The sequence below is a fragment of the Cryptotermes secundus genome, unplaced genomic scaffold (genome assembly GCF_002891405.2).
Source record: "Cryptotermes secundus unplaced genomic scaffold, Csec_1.0 scaffold120, whole genome shotgun sequence".
Classification (NCBI taxonomy): Eukaryota; Metazoa; Arthropoda; class Insecta; order Blattodea; family Kalotermitidae; genus Cryptotermes; species Cryptotermes secundus.
The window spans coordinates 1,571,410-1,592,434 of record NW_019742442.1 but is presented as its reverse complement, the minus strand read 5'-3'; the positions used below and the strand labels follow the sequence as shown (position 1 = coordinate 1,592,434).

Genomic DNA, 21,025 nt, shown 5'->3' with positions numbered 1-21,025 from the left:
ATATACCATGGCTGTTATTATTGGCCATTGCATACCAATACTGAATTTCTGGCATAAATTTGAATAAAGGGCTCAAATGCAACATTCCTTCAAAATTCTAAGTAGTGATGTTACATGCATACAAATGGATTATTAGAAATTACTGAATTTTATAAAATATACCTATAACAGGCATTACATCAGCATATCAAGATGATATACAGGGCAAATGTCAATGATAAATATTGATGGGAACAGTACCTGCAGTGTTGAAGAGAGCTGTTTACTTCCTCTAGTCATCATCCCATGCAGAGCAACTGGATGTTGAGGAATATCAATATTCACAGCTCCAACAGTTAGCAGTCCTGAGTTTTTATCCTTGGAACGTCTTGTAATACTTGAATATAAAACCTGTGATTTACCAACTGTCACCTTCACTACAGTCCTGAATAAACAATAATTAAAGTTTTAAAATCTAGGTAAGAGTACCCAAAATAACATTACACTGATCTGGGTTAACTTCATCATGTATCAAGGAAACTTCTGTACTAACAAACGGCATACTGCAGCCAAGTGCCCAGCATTCCTTCATACTGGCATAGTCCTGGGTTTGAATACAGGTCTCAAGACCACATTCACTGAGACATGACGTGGTTTTCCTAAATCCATCCAGCAAAATGCTGAGATTGTATTTTAAGACAGATCATGATCACTTATTTCTACATCTTTTGCAGTTCATTACACAGTCATTCTATCATCCGACACTATATAATCTATGCAGCTGAAAATGGCTCATTAAGTAACGCATCAAAACCTATACTCAGCGAGTCCCTTGTAACTACTATATGGTGCATTCTCAGGTTGTGGATGAAGGAGAAATCTTCAAAGATATGGAGTAACTGTGGTATATTGGAAAACCAGTCACGGACAGCTAGCAGGGGGTGGTCATTCAGCTTGGGGGTTGGGCAGGGAGCTAAAAACCTCTCACCATAAAAGAAACTAGCATGTTATAAAGTTCTATACTAGCCCTTGAATTTGAACTGTAATTTTACCTATTGCTCTGTACGGGTGTGAAACTTCATCTTACACTCTAGGAGAACACTGATACAGAGTGGTTGAGAACAGAGTGCTCAGTAAAACATTTGGACCTAAGACAGATGAAGTATTAAGAGTTGAAGGAAACTGCATAATAACAAGGTTCATGATTACTCTTCATCAAATGAAGATGATTTCATGTAAAAGAAAAAGAGAACTATTTTTGCAAAGCAGGCACAGTGATGATTTAGATCTTAAAATATACTATAATCAATATTGCAAGTATTATCAAGAGTGATCATAGTGGTAAAGAAATCATATCATAATAAAATTATTTTCAATTCCAATAATAAAATGAAAAGTATTTGGGAAATAATAAATGAGGACAAAGGGATATCAAAAAAGGATAAAGGTATTCATTCTACACGTACATTTGTAGATAAATTAATAAGGAATCAGAATAAAATTGCATATGTTTTCAACAAGTTCTTCTTATCTATAGCTGATTCTATTATTTCAAATAATAATATATATCCAAATCTGAAGCTATCTACTCCAACCGATTACTTAGTAGATTTTTTACCAAGATGAAATGGCAGTACGCCTCCTCTCAGGAAATCGCAAAAATTATTAAGACACTAAAGACTAAAAATTCGAGTGGATATGGTGAAATCTCCAATATAATATTAAAAGTATGCCTTCCATTTATAATTTCCACATTTACTCATATTTGTAATGCAATACTTAACACCGGTGTCTTTCCTGCTAGATTGAAATTTGCTGTAGTCAGACCACTATTTAAAAAAGGGAAAACTCATGATGTATCTAACTATAGGCCTATATCCCTGCTAACTTCCTTTTCTAAGATAACTGAAAACTTATACTTATACTTACTACACATATTGAAACAAATCATTTATTGGTGCAAGAACAGTATGGTTTTAGATCACATTTTTTGACAGAGAAAGAGGCTTTTTGATTGAGTGATAGCATCTTATCTGCGACAAATAACAAACTATTGGTGGGAGGCATTTTCTGTGATTCACAGAAAGCATTTGATTATTTAATCACAAAACATTATTGGAAAAATTAATATTCTATGAAATAGACGAGAAATTTAAATCACTCATTGAATCTTACTTGTCAGGTAGATATCAAAAAGTTGTAATAGGGAACAAAATTGATTGTAGCAACTCTTCTGATTGGGAATTAATCAGATGCAGTGTTCCTCAAGGCTCAGTCCTTGGCCCGCTGTTTTTTGTTTTATATAAATGACTAACCAAAAATAATTAATAAAAATAATAACATGGTATTATTTGCAGATGACACCAGTATTATAGTAACTGACACGAACAAATTAGACTTTGATATAATTTAATTTTAATTTAATTTAATTAATAATAAATTTTGAGGCTTATTCATTGATGATACTCTCACATGGAAACAGCATATTGATTATGTTATCAATAAAATTTCCAGGGCATGATATGCATTGAGAAATATAAAATACTTTATCCCTTCAGATATATTAAAGTTAATTTATTTTGCCCACATTCATTCTATCTTGAGCTATGGTATAATTTTGGGGGGAAGCTCTTCCTGCACTAACAATGTTTTCATACTGCAAAAGAGGGCTATTAGAATTATTATGAATTCTGGTCCAAGTGAGTCTTGTAGGGATTTATTTAAGAACCTGGAGATCATGACATTTTATTCTCAGTTCATATACTCATTAATTGTATTTACAATTAATAATAAACATCTTTTCAATTCTGTTAATGAGATTCACAAATATAAAACTAGATCCCTAAATAATCTCTACTTACCTACTGTCAACCTATCCAAATACAGGAAAGGTGCGTATGTAGCAGGCATTAAAGCCTTTAATCACATATCTCAAGCAATAAAAATGTTGGCTTCTGATCTGTTGAACTTTAAAGCAGCAGTGAAGAGATTTTTATTTTATCACTCTTTTTACTCTATGAAGGAATACTATCAGCATAATTGGTAATAGTATATTATAACAGAGCTAGCTCAGTAATTATTTGTAATATATTCTTAGTTCATATATGGATATGAAGGAATATTATCAGCATAACTGGTCATAATATGTAAATTATAACAGAGCTAGCTCAGTAATTATCACACACAAGGTGTGATTTCCAGCAGGGTAAAAGAATGATGCATTTAAATTCTCATCAGATAACAATATCATGACAGATTCAATCAGACACTGATGTTGACTGGATTTATACAGCTCAAGGCAGGTTCATGTGACATGGTTCCTTGTGGAACCAAAAGGCAGAATATGTTTTGAGAGCAAATAATAACTCTCAAGGGTACCTGATCCATGAAGTTAATGAAAAATCCAAGAGTCAATCTCATTGATAACATAAATTTCCAGGATGGAACTAAGCAACAAGTTTCTGCTGGCATTACATCACTTTGTGTTACAGTACTTTGGACCAAAGCACTCAATAAGATATTACCATCATTTGTTCTATCATATCTGCATATGATTCTGGCATACTCACTGCTGACTGGGTGCAACTCCTTCCAGAAGGACAATCATAGTTCGTCCAACATGTCCTGTGAGTGAACATTCCAGACTTGCAGGTCTGGACTTCTTGCGACAAGTAAGACTAGAGTGGAGACTTGTAATTTCTGCCTCCAGTTTGAGTCCACTTAATGTTGCTAGCAGCCTTGTTCGATGAATTCGAGCCACACCAAACACAATGAGACGTGTACGTTCTCCTGTCACCACACCTGTCACAGTGCAAAATACAAATACACATGACACTAGTTTGTCTTCTGCATAATGATTTAAGGCATTTGAATTCAGTGAATGGTTTTAATGAACATAATAATATATTCTCACTTTTATGCTAAGTAAATCATACTTTCAAGGTATAACAAACTGCGGATAAAACATCCTGATACCAACTGATACAGTTCATTACTGTATTAATGTATTCCCCACTGGGTAAAATGTAGTATTTCCATCATATACAATGAATGTCCAGAGGATATTTGGTAGAAGAAGCACAAAGTTCAAAGGATTCTATAGTGAAATTAGCAACTTTCAAGGGAATGTAATGACTGAATCCCAGCATGCCCTTCCACAAAGTCAGCTGATTTTAAAGTAATAAAATATTCCATACAGTTCTTGTGTGAGACTTTAAATGAATATAGGAGGGGGAGTCAGTAAATAGGTCACAAATGAGTACAAGAAGTAAAACATGTGACATTCAAACCTGGAAAAAACACTTATTTCTTGATAAATTCTCCACCAACACTGATATACTTGTCCCATAGCTTTACCAGTGTGTCAAACCCTGCAGCACTTAAGTTTCTTGACTGTTGTCTCAGCCACCTCCAACCTCCAGTTCAACTTTATTGTCACCAGTGAAACATTTGCCACCAAGGTGGTTTTTAGCAGACCAAACAAATGGAAGTCACTAGGGGCCAAGCCCAGGCTGTAAGAAGTTCACACTGTAGTTCTTGAATTCTCTCCTGGGTTGCTTAGGCTGTATGGGATCTAGCATTGTCATGATGAAGCAGTACCCTTCTTGCCAGTTGTCCTGAATATTTTCTGTGAATTACTCCCTGAAGCTTCAACAGAACTTCACAGTACAATGCAGAATTCACATTTTCACCACTTCAGAAAATTGATTAACAGTACACCCTCAGAATCCCAAAACATGGTAAGAATAACCTTCTCAGATGATGGTATACTCATACACTTAAACTTTTTGGCTGAAGGTAAACTGGGATGTTTCCATTGCATTGAAGTACATTTTGATTTGGGCCGGTAGTGATGAACCATGATTTGTCCCCAGTAACAACCCTGTTAAGTATATCTTATCCTTCATATGCATACCATAAGGGATGTTGCAAGGACAAACATATTTGATTCATTTTTTCTTGGTCTTTCAGTTCTCTGGACACCCAACCATGCTTAAACTTTCTGAAACTTCAAAGGATGCTGCATTATGTTGTATGCTAGACCATGGGAACACTCTAGTGCAGTTGCTACACTGTCTATCATTATCATCCTATCAGCTCGAATCAACTTTTCCACCAGATGCACAGATGCTCCTGTCACAATCTCAACAGGGCGACCTGGTCAGGCATCATCTGTGACTTTTGAACGTCCTTGAGACAACTTACTGACCCAGCTGTGAACCACATTACATGAAAAACACTTCTCAACATAAACAGGAAACATTTCTTTATGAATATCTTTTGCACAGAGTCCTTTTGCCCACAGAAAATGCATAAAAGCAAACTGATCTTCAGCAGTACACTCCTCTAGCATGACTGCCATTTTGATTACTGAAACCAGCCTCTGAGCATGTGCATCTGCTTCCTAGCTTGTCATGGTCCGTACTGTGCTGTTACCTAGAGATACACACAGAAAAATTAGTAGTACAGCCATTACAGCTGTCTTACTCACACTTGTGACCTATTTACTGACTCCCTCATACTAACACGTACAGTAGAAACCACAACCTCTGAAGGTCTACTGATGCTTTAGCTAATTTGGCCTTTCTCTAAGAATTGGTAGAACAATGACAATATTTCTGTGAGCCTGTAGCCAGTGAGTGTACACTTGAGATGCTGTCAATAATACTATTTGAAGGCCATGAGTATACTCACTCTCCCAGCTTGAGGAGTCAATTTTATGTTCAATTTCAGCTTTCTGTAATTAGCACTACAGAACTTACTTAGTTCCCTGGGCTTATCATGTGGTTGTGGAGTGGAGCCTGCAGTGGCCTCAGGGACAGTAGCACCTCCTTTTTCCACATCTTCATTGTTCTTAACTTCAGTGAGCAAGTCATACTTTCTGTTACCCTTGTAGCCTTCTGAAATGTCAGCAGCTACAGAAAACCTGTCCACATACACATGGACACAAGAATAGAGTGACATTTCAGAATCATTAAGTCTAAAACAAATATTTGATTCACAGAGAAGGATTTTCAGGGATATGACACCTTGTTCTATTGGGTGCAACACCCAAGGCCTCAGAGGAACCTAATGTTATCTTAAATGTAAAAGTGACATGACTTGAACTTACTACCTCAGCATTCAAGGCAGAAGTGATCTTACTTAAACATACTGACTCCATCTTCAAAATAGGAGTGAACTTCATTTGAAAGAATTGCTGCCACTTTACAGAATAAACTTATGCACCAGTCACTTGTTTCTCCTAACAGGATTTCTTTCCTGCTGTGCAAGTCACATAAATTTTACTACACTTCATGGCTGTTTCACATATCAGATTATTTAGTTTCTTCGTTAATTATAGATTAATTAGTTTCTTGCTTTCTTAATGATATAGTCAACTGCAGTCACAATGTAAAATCAAACTGCTTCCAATAAAACCTGATGATCTGAAGTTCAATGGAACAAATTACATTTGTTTTGATTTATTTGTGTGGTCAAGTCTCTGAATCACCTGTCTAAAAGATGAGCAGTTCTGAGTAGAATTCACAAAGATTACTTTTGTATTATATTAACCTCTAGTCTCATAAACTGTGTTGTTAATTTCATATTTCAATAACATGCATTTATAATATAACAATGAAATCCAATTTAGCTCTTAGGCTAGTGGGCTGGACTTAGATGTGGCCTGCTATTAGCTATATGGGAGGTTAACACATTAGACATCTTGAGAGACAAATAAAAAATAATTTTAATAAATTCAACAGGGATAAAGGGAAAGAGAATTTAAAAGAAATAGAAACTGTTTACTTTTCTGAGCATTATAGTGGCTAGAACAACAGATTTCCATATATAAAGAACTGTCTCTCACATTATATCATAAACACTATTTGGTGTCACTGAACAGGTTTGTCTAGAGGTAATGTTCTAGACTTGTCTTTGGGAGGCAATCGATTTCAATCTTGGCCAGAGCACCAGCTATTCTGATGAAGGGGTTTCATGGTTTTCCCCAGTTCCTCCATATAAATGCCAGGGCTGTACCTTCATAAGGCCATGACTACTTCCTTCTAAGTCCTTTCTAATTTATCATTCATCTATTACCTTGTCATCTGATGCCATACAGTCTTGATATTCAAATGGCTTTGTTAAACAACCCATGAAGAGGGGGGGGGGATGGGATACAGCATGTTGCAAGCTGGGTATTAAACATTTAACAAAACCTGTCAGAGAGCTAGTATATTCGCTTAAAAAAAAGTATGCAGCACAGTAATAATAGCTGCAAAGTGGATCCTTGGTAGAGGAAGGCATGCGCCAAGCTATCTGGGGTGAATGTTGCTCTTTTTATACTTAATACTTTACCTGTGAGTGATAGTTTTTGTTTCTGGCATTGTAGCATATAGATCAAGAAGATAGTATACAGTTTTCCAGCAGCGTGGTGTCAGACTGAGTACATCTTTACTTTTATCTGAGGCAACAGTGGTGTGTTCAAGACCTGAACCAGATGGACTCGCAACCAACATTGGTGTTGTTCCTCCTTCAGATAAATTCATGTAACCTAAAAGCAGAAAATGTTGCAGTAGAATTCTGAGAAAAAAGAAAGCACTTTATGATACCAGACTGATTATCAGAGCATTTAGAGAAACAACTTTTGTACCACAATAAACCCATATATTCTAGAACTAAGCAATCTACATAACTAAAGCAGAATCTTCCATAAACTAACATGATAACAAAACAAAAATTTTGAATTATAGATGTTTTGAGCATTCATTTTCCACTGTGAACATACCAATTTGGTACTGTATTTCATGCTTAAAATGTTAATAACATAAAATGCCAAATAACAGAAAAACTATTCCTGTCATGGTTAGGAAACTGTAAATGATTTAAAATTAGAAATTAATCAAATTTAAAATTATTCATATAAAAGACCACCAAAAATGTAAATTTCTAGATGGTGAATGTTACCAACTTCAAATCATATGATAGCTTAAGATACCTAGTACAAAAGTAACGAAGTTTTATAACACTGAAATCAGTACAAGCTTAGACGGTACCTTTTACACTCTTGCTAGTAGATCTAAGTTTCTGTGCAAAACTCTGTGGACGAGAGTGAAGAGATGGTGATGGTGACAAAATCTTCTGTTGACTCAACGAGTGAGAAAAGCGCGAGTCAACCCCAGCCCCATTTCCAGCAGGTAATTTTATTTTGTCAACTACAGACACATTCTCATGTAGATCTGATGCTGTAAACAGAGAAAATCCTAGATGGGTGAAATTAAATTCAGTGCACTTTGTCCTGTTTACTTCACACATTACATTATGATTTCATACATTATAAACTTTTACTTAGAACACAAATTAGCTGATAAGTGTCTTAGTTCATGAACTTTCTAAATGTATTTGATTGCCAACTTCAGATAAAAAAGGATACAGAACTACAATATAAAGTTACTGTTTCATTTCTGCAAATTACAGAATATTTCACTTGTTAAACTGTGCCATATATTATTCCAATTACGAACTTTTTGGCCCTCCTGGCCTTTCTAAACTAATGAAGTGAAAAGATCCATTTCTGAGATAAAAATCTGCACTTATTGAATTGAATTGAATTTATTTACATTCTATAAATCCTAAGCAGGTTAGTACCTTTGGGTACAGAACAAGTCAAAAGGTTACATACATAAGTACAGGCAATTTTAGCTTAAAAATTAATATAACTTAATTTTACATCATTCTCTATTTACATTGAAGTATTCATCTAAAGAGTAGAAGGAATGAGCATGTAGATAATTCTTTAACTCTGATTTAAACTTTTTAGTATCATTGCCCAAGTTTTTAATACTTTGTGGCAGATTGTTGAACACTTTTATGCCAGTAAAGTAGACTCCTTTTTGATATACTGATAAAGTTGATGAGGGTAGGTGGAAGTTATATTTTTGTCTAGTATTCATGTTATAGACATCAGAATTTAATTTGAATTTATCTTTGTTGTAAACAACAAATAGGAGAAGCGATAATATGTATTGCGATTGAAGCGGTAGAATTTTTAATTTCTTAAATAATTCTCTACATGAATCTCTACTTCTACATCCTGTAATGATTCTTATTATATTCTTTTGTATTTTAAAAATTATTACACTATGTGAAGAGTTCCCCCAAAATATGAATCCATAGTTCATAATAGAATGAAAGTAGGCATGGTAGCTGTGATCAAGACAGGGATCTTATGAATGAGAATCTGTAATTTTACTCCAAGACCACTTTATTTATTAAAGAAAACGAATAAAATGTATCCTTAGAATTACATAAATAGATCAGTGACTAATACATTTGAAAGAGTCTCATTTGATAGAAACTCATTTCTGATATCAGGCATATGCAGGAGATAAAAGATAACATGTTGCTCCACCTCCGTCTTCTGGCTTACTCTTCTATCCTGACAGTGAAAGTGAAATGTTCTTCTGAAATATTTGGCTTTTTCCAAACTACATAGTGTTACAGCAGAGAAGAACATACTCTTCAGGAAGGGAGATGTTTGAAATAATGAATTATCTTACTTGATGAGGAACCATTCTTGTTATTTTTTACAGAACTCTCCCTCTTGACTTCTGGTTGCTGTTCTTTCAGTTCCATTTGTGTCTCTTTAACATTCTGGTACATGTTGCTTATCTGATGCAGGAGACGTAGTAGTGGCATGTTCACCTGCAACAACAAAACATGGCTGTGCTAATTTCAACAAGTGCTACTTCAAGAAGTATATACGAGGGTTGGAACTTTAATAGTGGCAACACTGCTGTAGAGATGCCATGCAACGGAACCAAATAATGTCACTTATACCACACGTTAGTTACATACCTACCTTACCTCAGAGGAAATGGACTCTCCCTTCCCACATCATGCGCATGCGCAGTGACAAGAAGATCAGAGCCTCATGTTAGCTGGCGGTCTAATGTAGTGTTATCATGATGTTTTTGAAACAGGAACAACGGAGTTGGATGAAGATTGAATGTGCCAGAGGCCATACACCACAACAGTGTCATCAAGGTCTTCAAGAGGCTTGTGGGGAATATGCATTGCCTTACAGAACAGTGGCAAGGTGGGTAAAAGCCTTCAACAAGGGACGCCAAAATGTAGCAGACATGCGTTGGCCAGGCCATCCTAGTGTCAATGAAGAAGATGTGTATGCTTTTTCCGCGTTACTGGAGAGTGATCGACGCCATACGATTCGTGAGCTGGCCCAAGAGACAGGATTAGCGCATATGACTGTGCTTCACTCTGAAGGAACGCCTGGGCATAAGAAAAATTGCATCACGATGGGTTCCGCATGATTTAACAGAAATGCAGAAATGGCTATGATACGACGCTGCTCATATCCGCTTGGAGCGCTATGAGCGTGAAGGAGAGGCTTTCTTATGCCGTATCATTATGCTGGATGAGACATGGGCCAAATCGTACAAGCCACAAATGAAATGCCAATCGAACGAATGGCATCATTACGGGTCACCACGAAAATCAAAAGTTCGTCAGAACCCCAGCAATGTGAAATTTATGGTGATTCTCATGTACAACTGTGATGGTGTTATCCTAAAGCATACCTTTCTCTGACAGCAGACAATGCGCAGTATTACTGTTCATTTTTGGAACACAACCTACGACCAGCTTTGAGCAAAAAGCGGTGACACTTTCTGCAGAACACACCCATCATTTTGCAGGACAATGCTCGGCCGCATGCAGCGCAAGCTGTGGCTGATTTGTTCGATCGATGGGGCTAGGAAGTGCTGTACCATCCACCATACTCCCCAGACGTAAGCCCTTGTGACTTTGACTTGATTCGTATGATGAAGGAAATATTTTGTGGCATTCGCTTCAGAACTGTTCCAGAGGTTCTTCAGGCAGGAGACCGCTCCATTCAAACTATCAACACAACAGGTGCTGCTAAAGGTATCCTACGACTTACACAGCGCTGGCAACGGGTTGTACACAATACTGGTGAATACATTGAAGGACAGTAAAACTTCGAAACATGCATCTATTTTGTATCAGTTGTAAATAAATAGTTGCCACTATTAAAGTTACAACCCTTGTAGAAATCTATTCTCCATTTAAGAAACACTGACAAGAATTGGAATTTTGATGTGCTTCCAAGGAATAGGTTATAACTGGTGCATGAAATGGGTGTAAGACCTTTACAATGGTCATTCATCTTGTTCCATTTTAAGCTTGAAACGTCTGTGTACACATAATAACATATATATTTCACCAAAATTTTATGAGTAAAAATTTGTGAGGTCCACACATAAAGTGATCAACCAACAACTTAGTGAAAAATGTTCTATTATATTAAGAATTTCCAACTGTTTATGAAGGATGCTTAAACATGCATAATGATCCATGGATATGAAGTAAATAAATAAATAAACAGCCATTAATATTGTCTACTGTTACTGAAGTCACATGGGCAAGTTTAATAGCTGCTCAAGTGGTCAAGAAATTTCCTCCATTTATGAACCTCAAAGTTTAGTACTGTCCATGTCATTTTTCTTCAGCTCTAATTCATGGGGTTGTGGGCAGAGAAGTGGTGGCTGCTAAGCTGTTGTGTGCAAGGGGTACTCTGTTCTGTGATCCAAAAGAAGAAATGCTTTATATATGGATAAATACCGTCTTAAGTGCAACAAATTTTATTGTAGTTTTTACTTCTTTTCCTTTTATTTTCNGTTTAGTACTGTCCATGTCATTTTTCTTCAGCTCTAATTCATGGGGTTGTGGGCAGAGAAGTGGTGGCTGCTAAGCTGTTGTGTGCAAGGGGTACTCTGTTCTGTGATCCAAAAGAAGAAATGCTTTGTTAAAAAAGAGGTCTATCTTGTGGAATATAAGGCCCAGAAGGCAGAATTCTTCAAAACCACTGTTGTGAAAACCTCAAATCCTACATGCTTTGTTAAAGTCTGTAGACTATGGAGCCCATGGTCAGTTTTCTGTTAAATGGATACCTGCCACACTGTCCTGAGTCCTTTCCACAGCAGAGCTGGGGAATGCAGGGAAACCTGATGAAAACAATTCTATGTTCTCAGAAGTCTATCCTGGACTCTAATCTAAGACAGATCAAATAAAATTACATCTTTATATCATATTTATCTGACAATAATTTTAATATTACCTTGCCATCTACATTTAGGCCTCCAAAATGGACCATTCTCTTCACGTTTTCTGACCAAAATTTTGTATGCATCTCTCATCTCAGCCATGCTTGCATGGCCTGCCCTCTCATTCTGCTTGTACCCTTGTATCATTAGTACCCTAATGATATTAGTTGAAAAATACAGATTATGAAGCTCCAAATTATGGTTTTCTTATGCACAAATATTGCTCTCAGGGCCTCATCTTCATACATTAATCTGTGTTCTCCCCTTCTGTGAGATCAATGATAACAAAAACAACACAAAACTCAGAGCATAAATCATGAAGTTGATATTCCTGTTGCAGAGATGTCTAGTCCTATAGATTTATCACACTCCTTGGTTTATTTTTTAAAGGAATTATTACTTAAGCATAAATTTTTCCTATGTTAAATTTGCCTGATACAACCCTGATTCCTTCTAAGTTACATCTGTTGGATATAGCCTCAAATGTTATACTATCAACATATTTGTAATTATTGACTTACAAACAATATTTCATACATACTGTGTAGATATCTTTACAATGTATCTCCATACAAAACACTCTGCATTGCTAGCTCCAATGGTTCATTAGTATTTCCATTAAAAAAAAGCTAAAGAAAATTTTTAAACGACTCCCACACTATACAAAAATATTACCTTATCAAAGTTACATTTCTTCAAAGCTTTATTACCATACATAATTTCAGGGACCCAGATTAACTTGCACTAGTGTTATCCTCATCCAACATGATCATGTTTCCACCAAGTTATTACTGACTGTAGGAAATCAAAACATATAATATTGTGGTGGTCTCCAACGGAATAATGTTTATATCAAGATCAATGAAAATCAGTTAACTGTTCCAAAACTTGAAAGGAGGGGATGACAAACACATCTGGAGTACAGTGATCTCATAAGCCGATTTTTATCTAAGGAAGGAAAGTAGGCTAAAAATGGCTCTAGTCAACTATCCTTCATGTACCGTACATACAAAACAATGTTTCCTTCAAGAAAAAAAATGTCATACTCTTAAAGTGAACATTATACTGAATTCTATCATGCAAAGTTCACACTTAACATACCAGCATGAAATATTTACTTACTCAGTTGAGCAGACACCCAGGAATCTTCACCTCTGATATAGGAAACAGAAAGAGTTGCCAGTTTCACTAATGTGTACAGAATATTACTCAATGAATCTCCTTTACCTGCTGTGAAATATAGCGCACATTCAAGCTGATATTCAGTATAGTGCTGGTGTGTTTCTTTAACTGGCCACGTGAGATGTATAAAACATTCTGTTTCTGAATCATATCATCAACTGTCATATCCGCCATCTTTTTCAAGTCCACTTCAACTCCCATCTTCTCACAGAGAAATGCTGGTGTCTCAGGGGGAATATCTAAGTAGAATTTTCCTCCTCCTATAATAAATATTACAATTAAGTACAATGGTCACATCCTAGGTCCTGCTGTTGTCAGGGAGAAAATTTTCTACTTTGTGAGATCCTTAGAGAGGTATGTTCTACCAGTAAGCTTAGTGATACTTTATGACTGTTCCAACACATACAATTTCTGCGGCAGCCAGGTTCATCCCTTTGTGAGGATGAATGGAATTTTATAAATGTCTTTTCATAATGGACATATGGAACACTAAATAAAAGTTGCCATATTATGAAGCCCCTGTATCTAAACACCATAAAATGTGAAGCTATAGAGGGAGTAGAGGGAAAGCTCAATGTGGACTCCGTCAGGTGAGTGGCCAACTCACAGCCCAACTGCTTCTCCCCCCAAATCATTTGATAAGAGAATAGGTGGGTCCGAGAGTCAGCCAGGATTTTGTGGTGAAGGAAAAAACTCCATGCCCCTACTGCAAATAGAAATGCAATCTAACAGACTGAGCAATCCCTGTCATTAAGTCCTTAACGTGCTGAGTGAAGAAGAAAAAGTCCTCTTCTAACCCTTTGCATCCCAGATGCAGAAGCCTGCAACCTTTATATGGGAAACGGCCAAAGGTCAGAAACTACTGTTCTACATTATATAATTCTGAAATGAGGATATGAAAATCACATAAAATTTCTGTACCATAATCTGAATTAGCATGATTTTCTTAAGCGGTGACATGGATCAAAGCCATCACAGGGAAGCGAGTTTCTTGTCACCAAACCAGAATGAATAATGATTACATAAGCCAGTACAAATTTTGGCCGCACCACAGCTCAAGCGGTCAGTTGCTGGCTTCCCACCGCTGCGGCCCTGGTTCGATCCAGTCTGGTCAAGAGGGATTTGTGTGGACAAAGTGGTGCTGGGGCAGGTTTTCTCCGAGTACTTCAGTTTCCCCTGCCAATCTTCATTCCACCAATTGCTCCACAGTTACCCTCACCTATCATCTGGGGCTGGTATAATAGGCCAGAAGTGGCTGTAGTACAAGGGACTTAGTCCCACGCCACCAGCAGTACAAGTTTTCAGTCATACTGTTAAATTCAGAGAAAAAGCTCTGAAGATGGAGGCGCTACGTTCCTCCGAAACGTCGGCCAAAACGAAGAATACACGGTGCCTAAACCCAGAAGACAACTTTCTTCATTGTCATCGCCGTGAAAACCTCAAAACTTAAAAAGTATTTAACATTACCAAGGTTCTTAGATCCTTTGTTTCCTCCTGCAGATGATGATTTGCCTTTCTTTTTATCACTGGTTTTACCAAATTCACTGACAACAATATCAATTCTCATTGTCTCAATGGCACTAACCAGTGACAAGTTGGATCCCCAAGTGTCAAATGATGAAATATTGCCACTTCCTGGACCTGTAATAATGGATGGCAAAAAGAGTGTTATCAGTCCTTGCATTTATGTCGTGATCTGTGAGGATATATATTCATACATATTTACAAACTAGACATGGAGAAAATTTAATGGTGACTAGACAACATAATTAGTTTTCCTGTTATTAAATGTTATGTTTATTAATACACATCATAAATTCCCAATAAAACAACAATTCTGTGAACTCCAAACCCTACCAGGACTGAAGGTGGTATATTAAACTGGAGTTACAAATAAAAGGAGTTGTACATTGAATTGGAATTACTAATAAAAGGAGTTAATGCATGCCATGCAGATAATGTTTCGCATATAATTAAGAAACAAAGCAAAATATAATCTGAAATCAGATCAGGCAAGAACTGATGGTAAAACACTATAAGAGAGCCTGCTAAAATTAAGGACACATTGCAATGGATGAGTTACATATGGGTAATAATAAAATTCCTTTAAGAGTATAAACAAGCTACCTTAACAATTTTGGAATGTTCACTCTGTTCATATTCATATTCATATTCATATTTTTATTGGTTCCAGAAAACCACATTTTGCAATACAGCCTCCAGATATAGAACAAGTCAAATTATTTGTATAAAAATCAACAATACTATAATATTTAACTACATACACAAATTGTGTACATGTCCAACATACCATATAAAACTACATTAAAAATTTAAGACAATATAAATTCCCCAGCAGAGTAACCAATTCAATCCAGTTCACATCAATCAATCAATCAATCAACCAATCCATTCTTCCTTCCTCGTCAAATCACTGTCACAGGAAAACGTTCCATACACATTAAACATACAACATTTCAATTTCTATAATTAAAAATAAATACCCCCCTTTCACAAACATACCATCTTTAATTTAACATATATTCCTCTACAGAATAAAACGTATGTTGTACCAAATATGACCTCATTACTTTTTTAAACTGTCTCATTTTTTCTATCTCCCTAATTTTATTTGGTATTTTATTGTATAATTTTATTCCCATGTTCAGTACTCCTTTCTTATAGGCATTTGTTCTGCAAAGCTGAGCATGGAGATTAACTTCTGGCATATATTGTGATTATGAACTAAGTTATTTTGTTCTTACTTTTCTAAATGTAGTTTAACATGGCATACTATTCCAAATATATACATACAAGGTAGTGGAAGTAAGTTTAAATTCTTAAAAAGTTGTCTACATGATGCTAATCTACTGACACCACTAATTATTCTAAAAATTCGTTTCTGCAATTTAAATATAATTTTACTTTTTGGGTTACTACCCCAGAAAATTAAACCATACTTCAAATAAGCATGGAAGTGAGCAAAGTAAATACTCCTTATAACCTGTCGGCTTGTTACATCCCTAAGGGATTTTATCATGTAACAGACTTTATGAAGTTTTGAGCTTAAGAACATCATATGTGCTTTCCACTCCATATGCTCGCCAACATACATGTATATACCTAGAAATTTCGTTTCACATTTATAGGAGATCTCCATTTTGCCAAATTTGATTTGAGGTTTCATCAAATCTCTTTCTTGTCTATTATGAAATGCCATTGCTATTGTTTTCTGAGTATTCAATATAAGATTATTTGCATTGAACCATCCATATAACTCATTTGTGACTTTATTTATCTTTTGCTGCAGGATATGTCCCTATTCAGCTGTTACCAAAATATTTATATCACTTGCAAAAAAAACCATCCTCGCCTCTTTGATATTCAAAGGCAGATCATTTATCTATAATAAAAATAATAATGGTCCAAGCACCGAACCCTGTGGTACTCCATATTCAGTTTCTCTTGGAGCCTATGTATATTTTTTGCCATCACAACTTACTTCAACAACTTGCTTCCGGTAAGCCAAATATGATTTAAACCATAAGTTTGCCACACCTCTAACTCCATATGTTTGTAGTTTAGAAAGTAAGATGTCATGATTTATGGCATACGCTTTAGTTAAATCACAAAAAAATTCTGACCTGTTTTTTCTTTTTTCTTTTTTCTCAGCTGATTCATGTATGTTTGCTAGAAGAGAGTAAATTGCAGTCTCAGTTGGCCTATTCATCCTAAATGCATGTTGGGCCTCTGTTAATATGGTATTTCTTGTCAAAAAGGAGAGTAACCTATTATGCATCAACTTTTCCAAGATTTTCAAGAAAGCACACAAAAGGGATATTGGTCTATAGTTTTTCATATCCTTCTTGTCTCCCTTTTTATGAAGGGGTTTCACCTTTGCTATCTTAAATCTCTCTGGGAAAATACCTGCTTCTAGAGAGGCATTATAAATGTGGGCTAATGGCGTTTTAACCGCTTATATATATTTTTTAACCACATAATCTGGTATTTCATCGGTATCTGCTGAAAATTTCCCCCTAAATTTCATCACCACTTCTAATATCTCATTTTCTGTCACTGGACAAATAAACATGGTCTCATTACAGGTATTTATTCTCTGTGGTGCTCTACAGCACATCATCATACTATTATTTTGCTTGATAAGCTTTCCTACTATGTCAGTGAAATATAAATTAAACATTTCAGCTATACGCTGTGGATTAGCGTCTTTCCTTGTCCCACACTTTAGTTACTGCCTCTATATTTGCAAAGTGATTGCTAACCTTTAATGTTCTATTGTAAATAGCCTAGAACAAGCAGGGATGATAAAAAGACAGGCACCAAGAGAAATACAGACAAAATAATAATGACATATTACTGACACATGTGCACACATGCATGCATGCACATACAATAATGATGACACATTACTGATGTCCATGCATGCATGTGTGCACACACAAAACTTTTGCATATTTCAGTTGTGAATGTGTCTAAAAATTACTTGGCAAACAGTTACAATTTATAACTGAAGGGGAATATATAAACAGTGTTCACATTCAGATGATTAGTGCACTGGACAATGCTTTGGCTTCCCATGTATGAAACTAGATTCAAATTTTCTAAGGTGTATCTATTATTTTACTTATTTATTTGTAGCACTATTATTACGCATAACATACAATAACATTAAGTTTTCTCAGCATGAGACAATGCATGAGATGAATGTTATGCAAGAAAAAGGGCTTCGTGTTCTCTTGGGTTAAACCTGCAATGTGGCAATAGGTTTTGAAAAATCCCCTATATCTATTGACTCATTTTTACTAACTTGCTAAACATTCCTGTTGATCCAGAGTCTGGTGCACAGCATTTCACATTTGTTGCAATAACCATCTATTCATGTGGGATTTATTTTGAAATAGACTTACCTGCAGAGCCACTGAGATTACTGATCATCTGTTGGGGCATGACACCAAGGCAGGAGAGCAGAGGCTCAAATATTAGATGTGCATCAAGAAGTCTTAATGAATCATGCATAGGATACAGACTGTAACCTCCTGGAGTCATCTGTAAGTATTCAGTATCTTCCAAGGTATCTTCAGTGGTTAGTGTGTCGATCTTTGATTCCTGCAGAAAATAGGACATAACATGAAATTTTTGGAAAACTTATGAGGCCTACTTCCTTCCAACTGCTTCAAGCTGCAGTGAGGTTAACAAGAACTATAAATTAATAACTAGACAATCCGGAAATCCATTCCTGTGCATAATTTCTATCAGCTCAGGTTTCCATTATGTTATATTTCAATGAGACGCCCTCAGAATCTCACACTGTCACCAAAATTGTAATTGTAAAGATATAAAAATAATGCTTAACATGGAATTTACATGCATTTTTCTGATTTATCTCCTTGCAAAAATTTCACATTTCTAGTGTCAATGTTTCATATGAAGGTTGTTTGATAAGTAAGGTTCCCTAGGTCATGCAAATTAAATGAAATGCAATTGTAATGTCAAATATAGCTCATTTATTCCACTGGAGCATTATTTTTCACATAATCCCCATGAATGTGGATGCTTTTGACCCATCTCAGAATGAGTTTAGGCATTCTGTCGCAGTAGAAATCAAGCTCTTGCATTCACAATAATTCACCAACAGAAACTTCCACTTCTCCATTACTGTGGAATTGATGACCTCCAAAGAATTGCTATTTGTGGCATGATACTCCTACTCCTACCACTACCAAGTGATACTACCTACCAAAAACAGAATGCTTGATTAACACAAATGTTAGTTGCTAGGAATCCTTATTTATTGAACATCCCTCATATTCATTATCACCATCAAACCAAACACTAAACAAAATTTTAACATGGTAACCATGTTGTTGTACATTAAAACATAAAAGAAACCTCAATGCACACTTACACACTTACCCAGTTTCTTTTTAAGTTAGTCTTGGAAACTTCTGAGTCTTTCATGAAGTCTTGTTGTTTGGCCATCCAGCTGTACAGGTCCTCACCGGTTTCTTTCCTACCAGTTTCCCAATACTTGCTTGCTTGTGCTGATGAATTACCAACAGGAGAAAAAGTATTTTCTAGAGAAGTCACTGAATGTTGGCTACCTGGACCTCCACCAGAATAAATACTAGGATTTGAACCTAGGTGGTGATGTTGACCATGTGGGTGATGCAAGGAAGAACGTTCTTCTCTCAATGGTCCATAACCTACAAATATTGAAAGGATAGTAATATATTCTTACATGTAAATAAAAGCCAGCTGTCACAAAAAAATGGGCCTGTCTAGGCTACACCAAACTCTGATGGAACAAATTACTAATGGTCTATTTTGTAACTACATGATATAAGACCATACCTTCAACATCTTATGAACTTACAGATATACTGTAGTTCAAGAAAAAATGAGTACACATAGTTCAGAAAGAATGAGTCATGAAGCTGAATACTAGGTATGATATTCCTCTTCTTCTTCTTCTATGGCGCAACAGACCGATGTCGGGCCTTGGCCTCCCTTACCCAGCCCCTCCATTCCTCTCTGCCCTGCACTGCTCTCTTCAGTTCCTTACACCCATTCACTTCTTCGCATCTTCTTCCGCCGCATCAATCCATCTAGTTCTTGGGTTCCCAGCACATCTCCTGCCGCCTGTTGTGCTATATAATATTTTCTTTTGGATATGCTCCTTATCCATTCTCTGTACATGCCCAGCCCATTGTAATCTTTTAAGATTTATCGTCACTGAGATCTCTGGCTCCTTATATAATTTGTATAATTCTTTATTATATCTTATTCTCCATATCCCATTCTCTTTTATTGGTCCATAAATTTGTCTTAGGACTTTCCTCTCGAATGAATTAACGACTGATTCATCTTTCTTGTTTAGCGTCCAACCCTCACATCCATAATAAAACACCGGTCTTATCATTGTTTTATATATTTTTGTTTTAATCGCCTGGTGTATATCTTTTGATCTAAAAACTGATAGTAACGAGAAATATGCATTATTTGTTAGTTTTATTCTTCTTGTTATTTCATGATTTTCCTCTCCATCTTTGTGGAATTTCGATCCTAAAAGGATGAATAATTGTCTACTGTTGACCTGCTGGGTAGAAATCCTGACTGATGTTCTCCTATTATTTTTTGTATATATGTATCCAGTCTCCTTTTTAGTATCCTTGTTAAAATTTTATATGCTGTCAGTAACAATGATATACCTCTATAGTTACTACATGTTAATTTATCCCATTTTTTAAATATGGGACATATAATGCTCTTTCCCCAATCCTTTGGTATCTTTTCTTCTTCCCACACTTTATTTATAATTATGTGGAGTGCTATTATTCCTTCTTGTCCTCCTGCCTTCAATAATTCTGCTGGTATGTTATCTCCTCCTGGTGCTTTATTTAGTTTTTGTTCCTTTAATGCTTCTTCACTTCTTCCTTTGTTGGAGACTCTATTATCTCTTCTTCTTCCCCTTCTCCATTGTCTGTATTTTCTTCTTCATTGTCCTCGTTATCTTCCATATTCTGATTTTTATTTAATAATTGTTTAAAATATTCTTTTCATGTATTCATAATCTCTGTTTTATTATTTATTAGAAGCCCTTTTTTGTCTCAGATAAATTTTGTTTTTGGTCTGAAACCTTCTTTCATATATTTGATTCGATCAAAGGCATTTTTTGTTTTGTTATTTTTGAAGTCTTCTTCCAGTTGCAGTAATTGCTCATT

The 21,025-nt window shown here is 35.8% G+C and overlaps 1 protein-coding gene across 1 annotated transcript in view; it reads right to left on the bottom strand.

Annotated features, from left to right (window-relative positions):
* Positions 1 to 21,025, bottom strand: part of LOC111873092 (transmembrane protein KIAA1109) — a 169,575-nt gene that overhangs the window by 58,685 nt on the left and 89,865 nt on the right. The window contains 10 exon segments of the mRNA XM_033754961.1: positions 241 to 424; positions 3,549 to 3,780; positions 5,742 to 5,905; positions 7,318 to 7,513; positions 8,016 to 8,204; positions 9,519 to 9,663; positions 13,329 to 13,543; positions 14,751 to 14,924; positions 18,212 to 18,410; positions 19,218 to 19,507. Coding sequence (XP_033610852.1) covers positions 241 to 424; positions 3,549 to 3,780; positions 5,742 to 5,905; positions 7,318 to 7,513; positions 8,016 to 8,204; positions 9,519 to 9,663; positions 13,329 to 13,543; positions 14,751 to 14,924; positions 18,212 to 18,410; positions 19,218 to 19,507 — 1,988 coding nt within the window.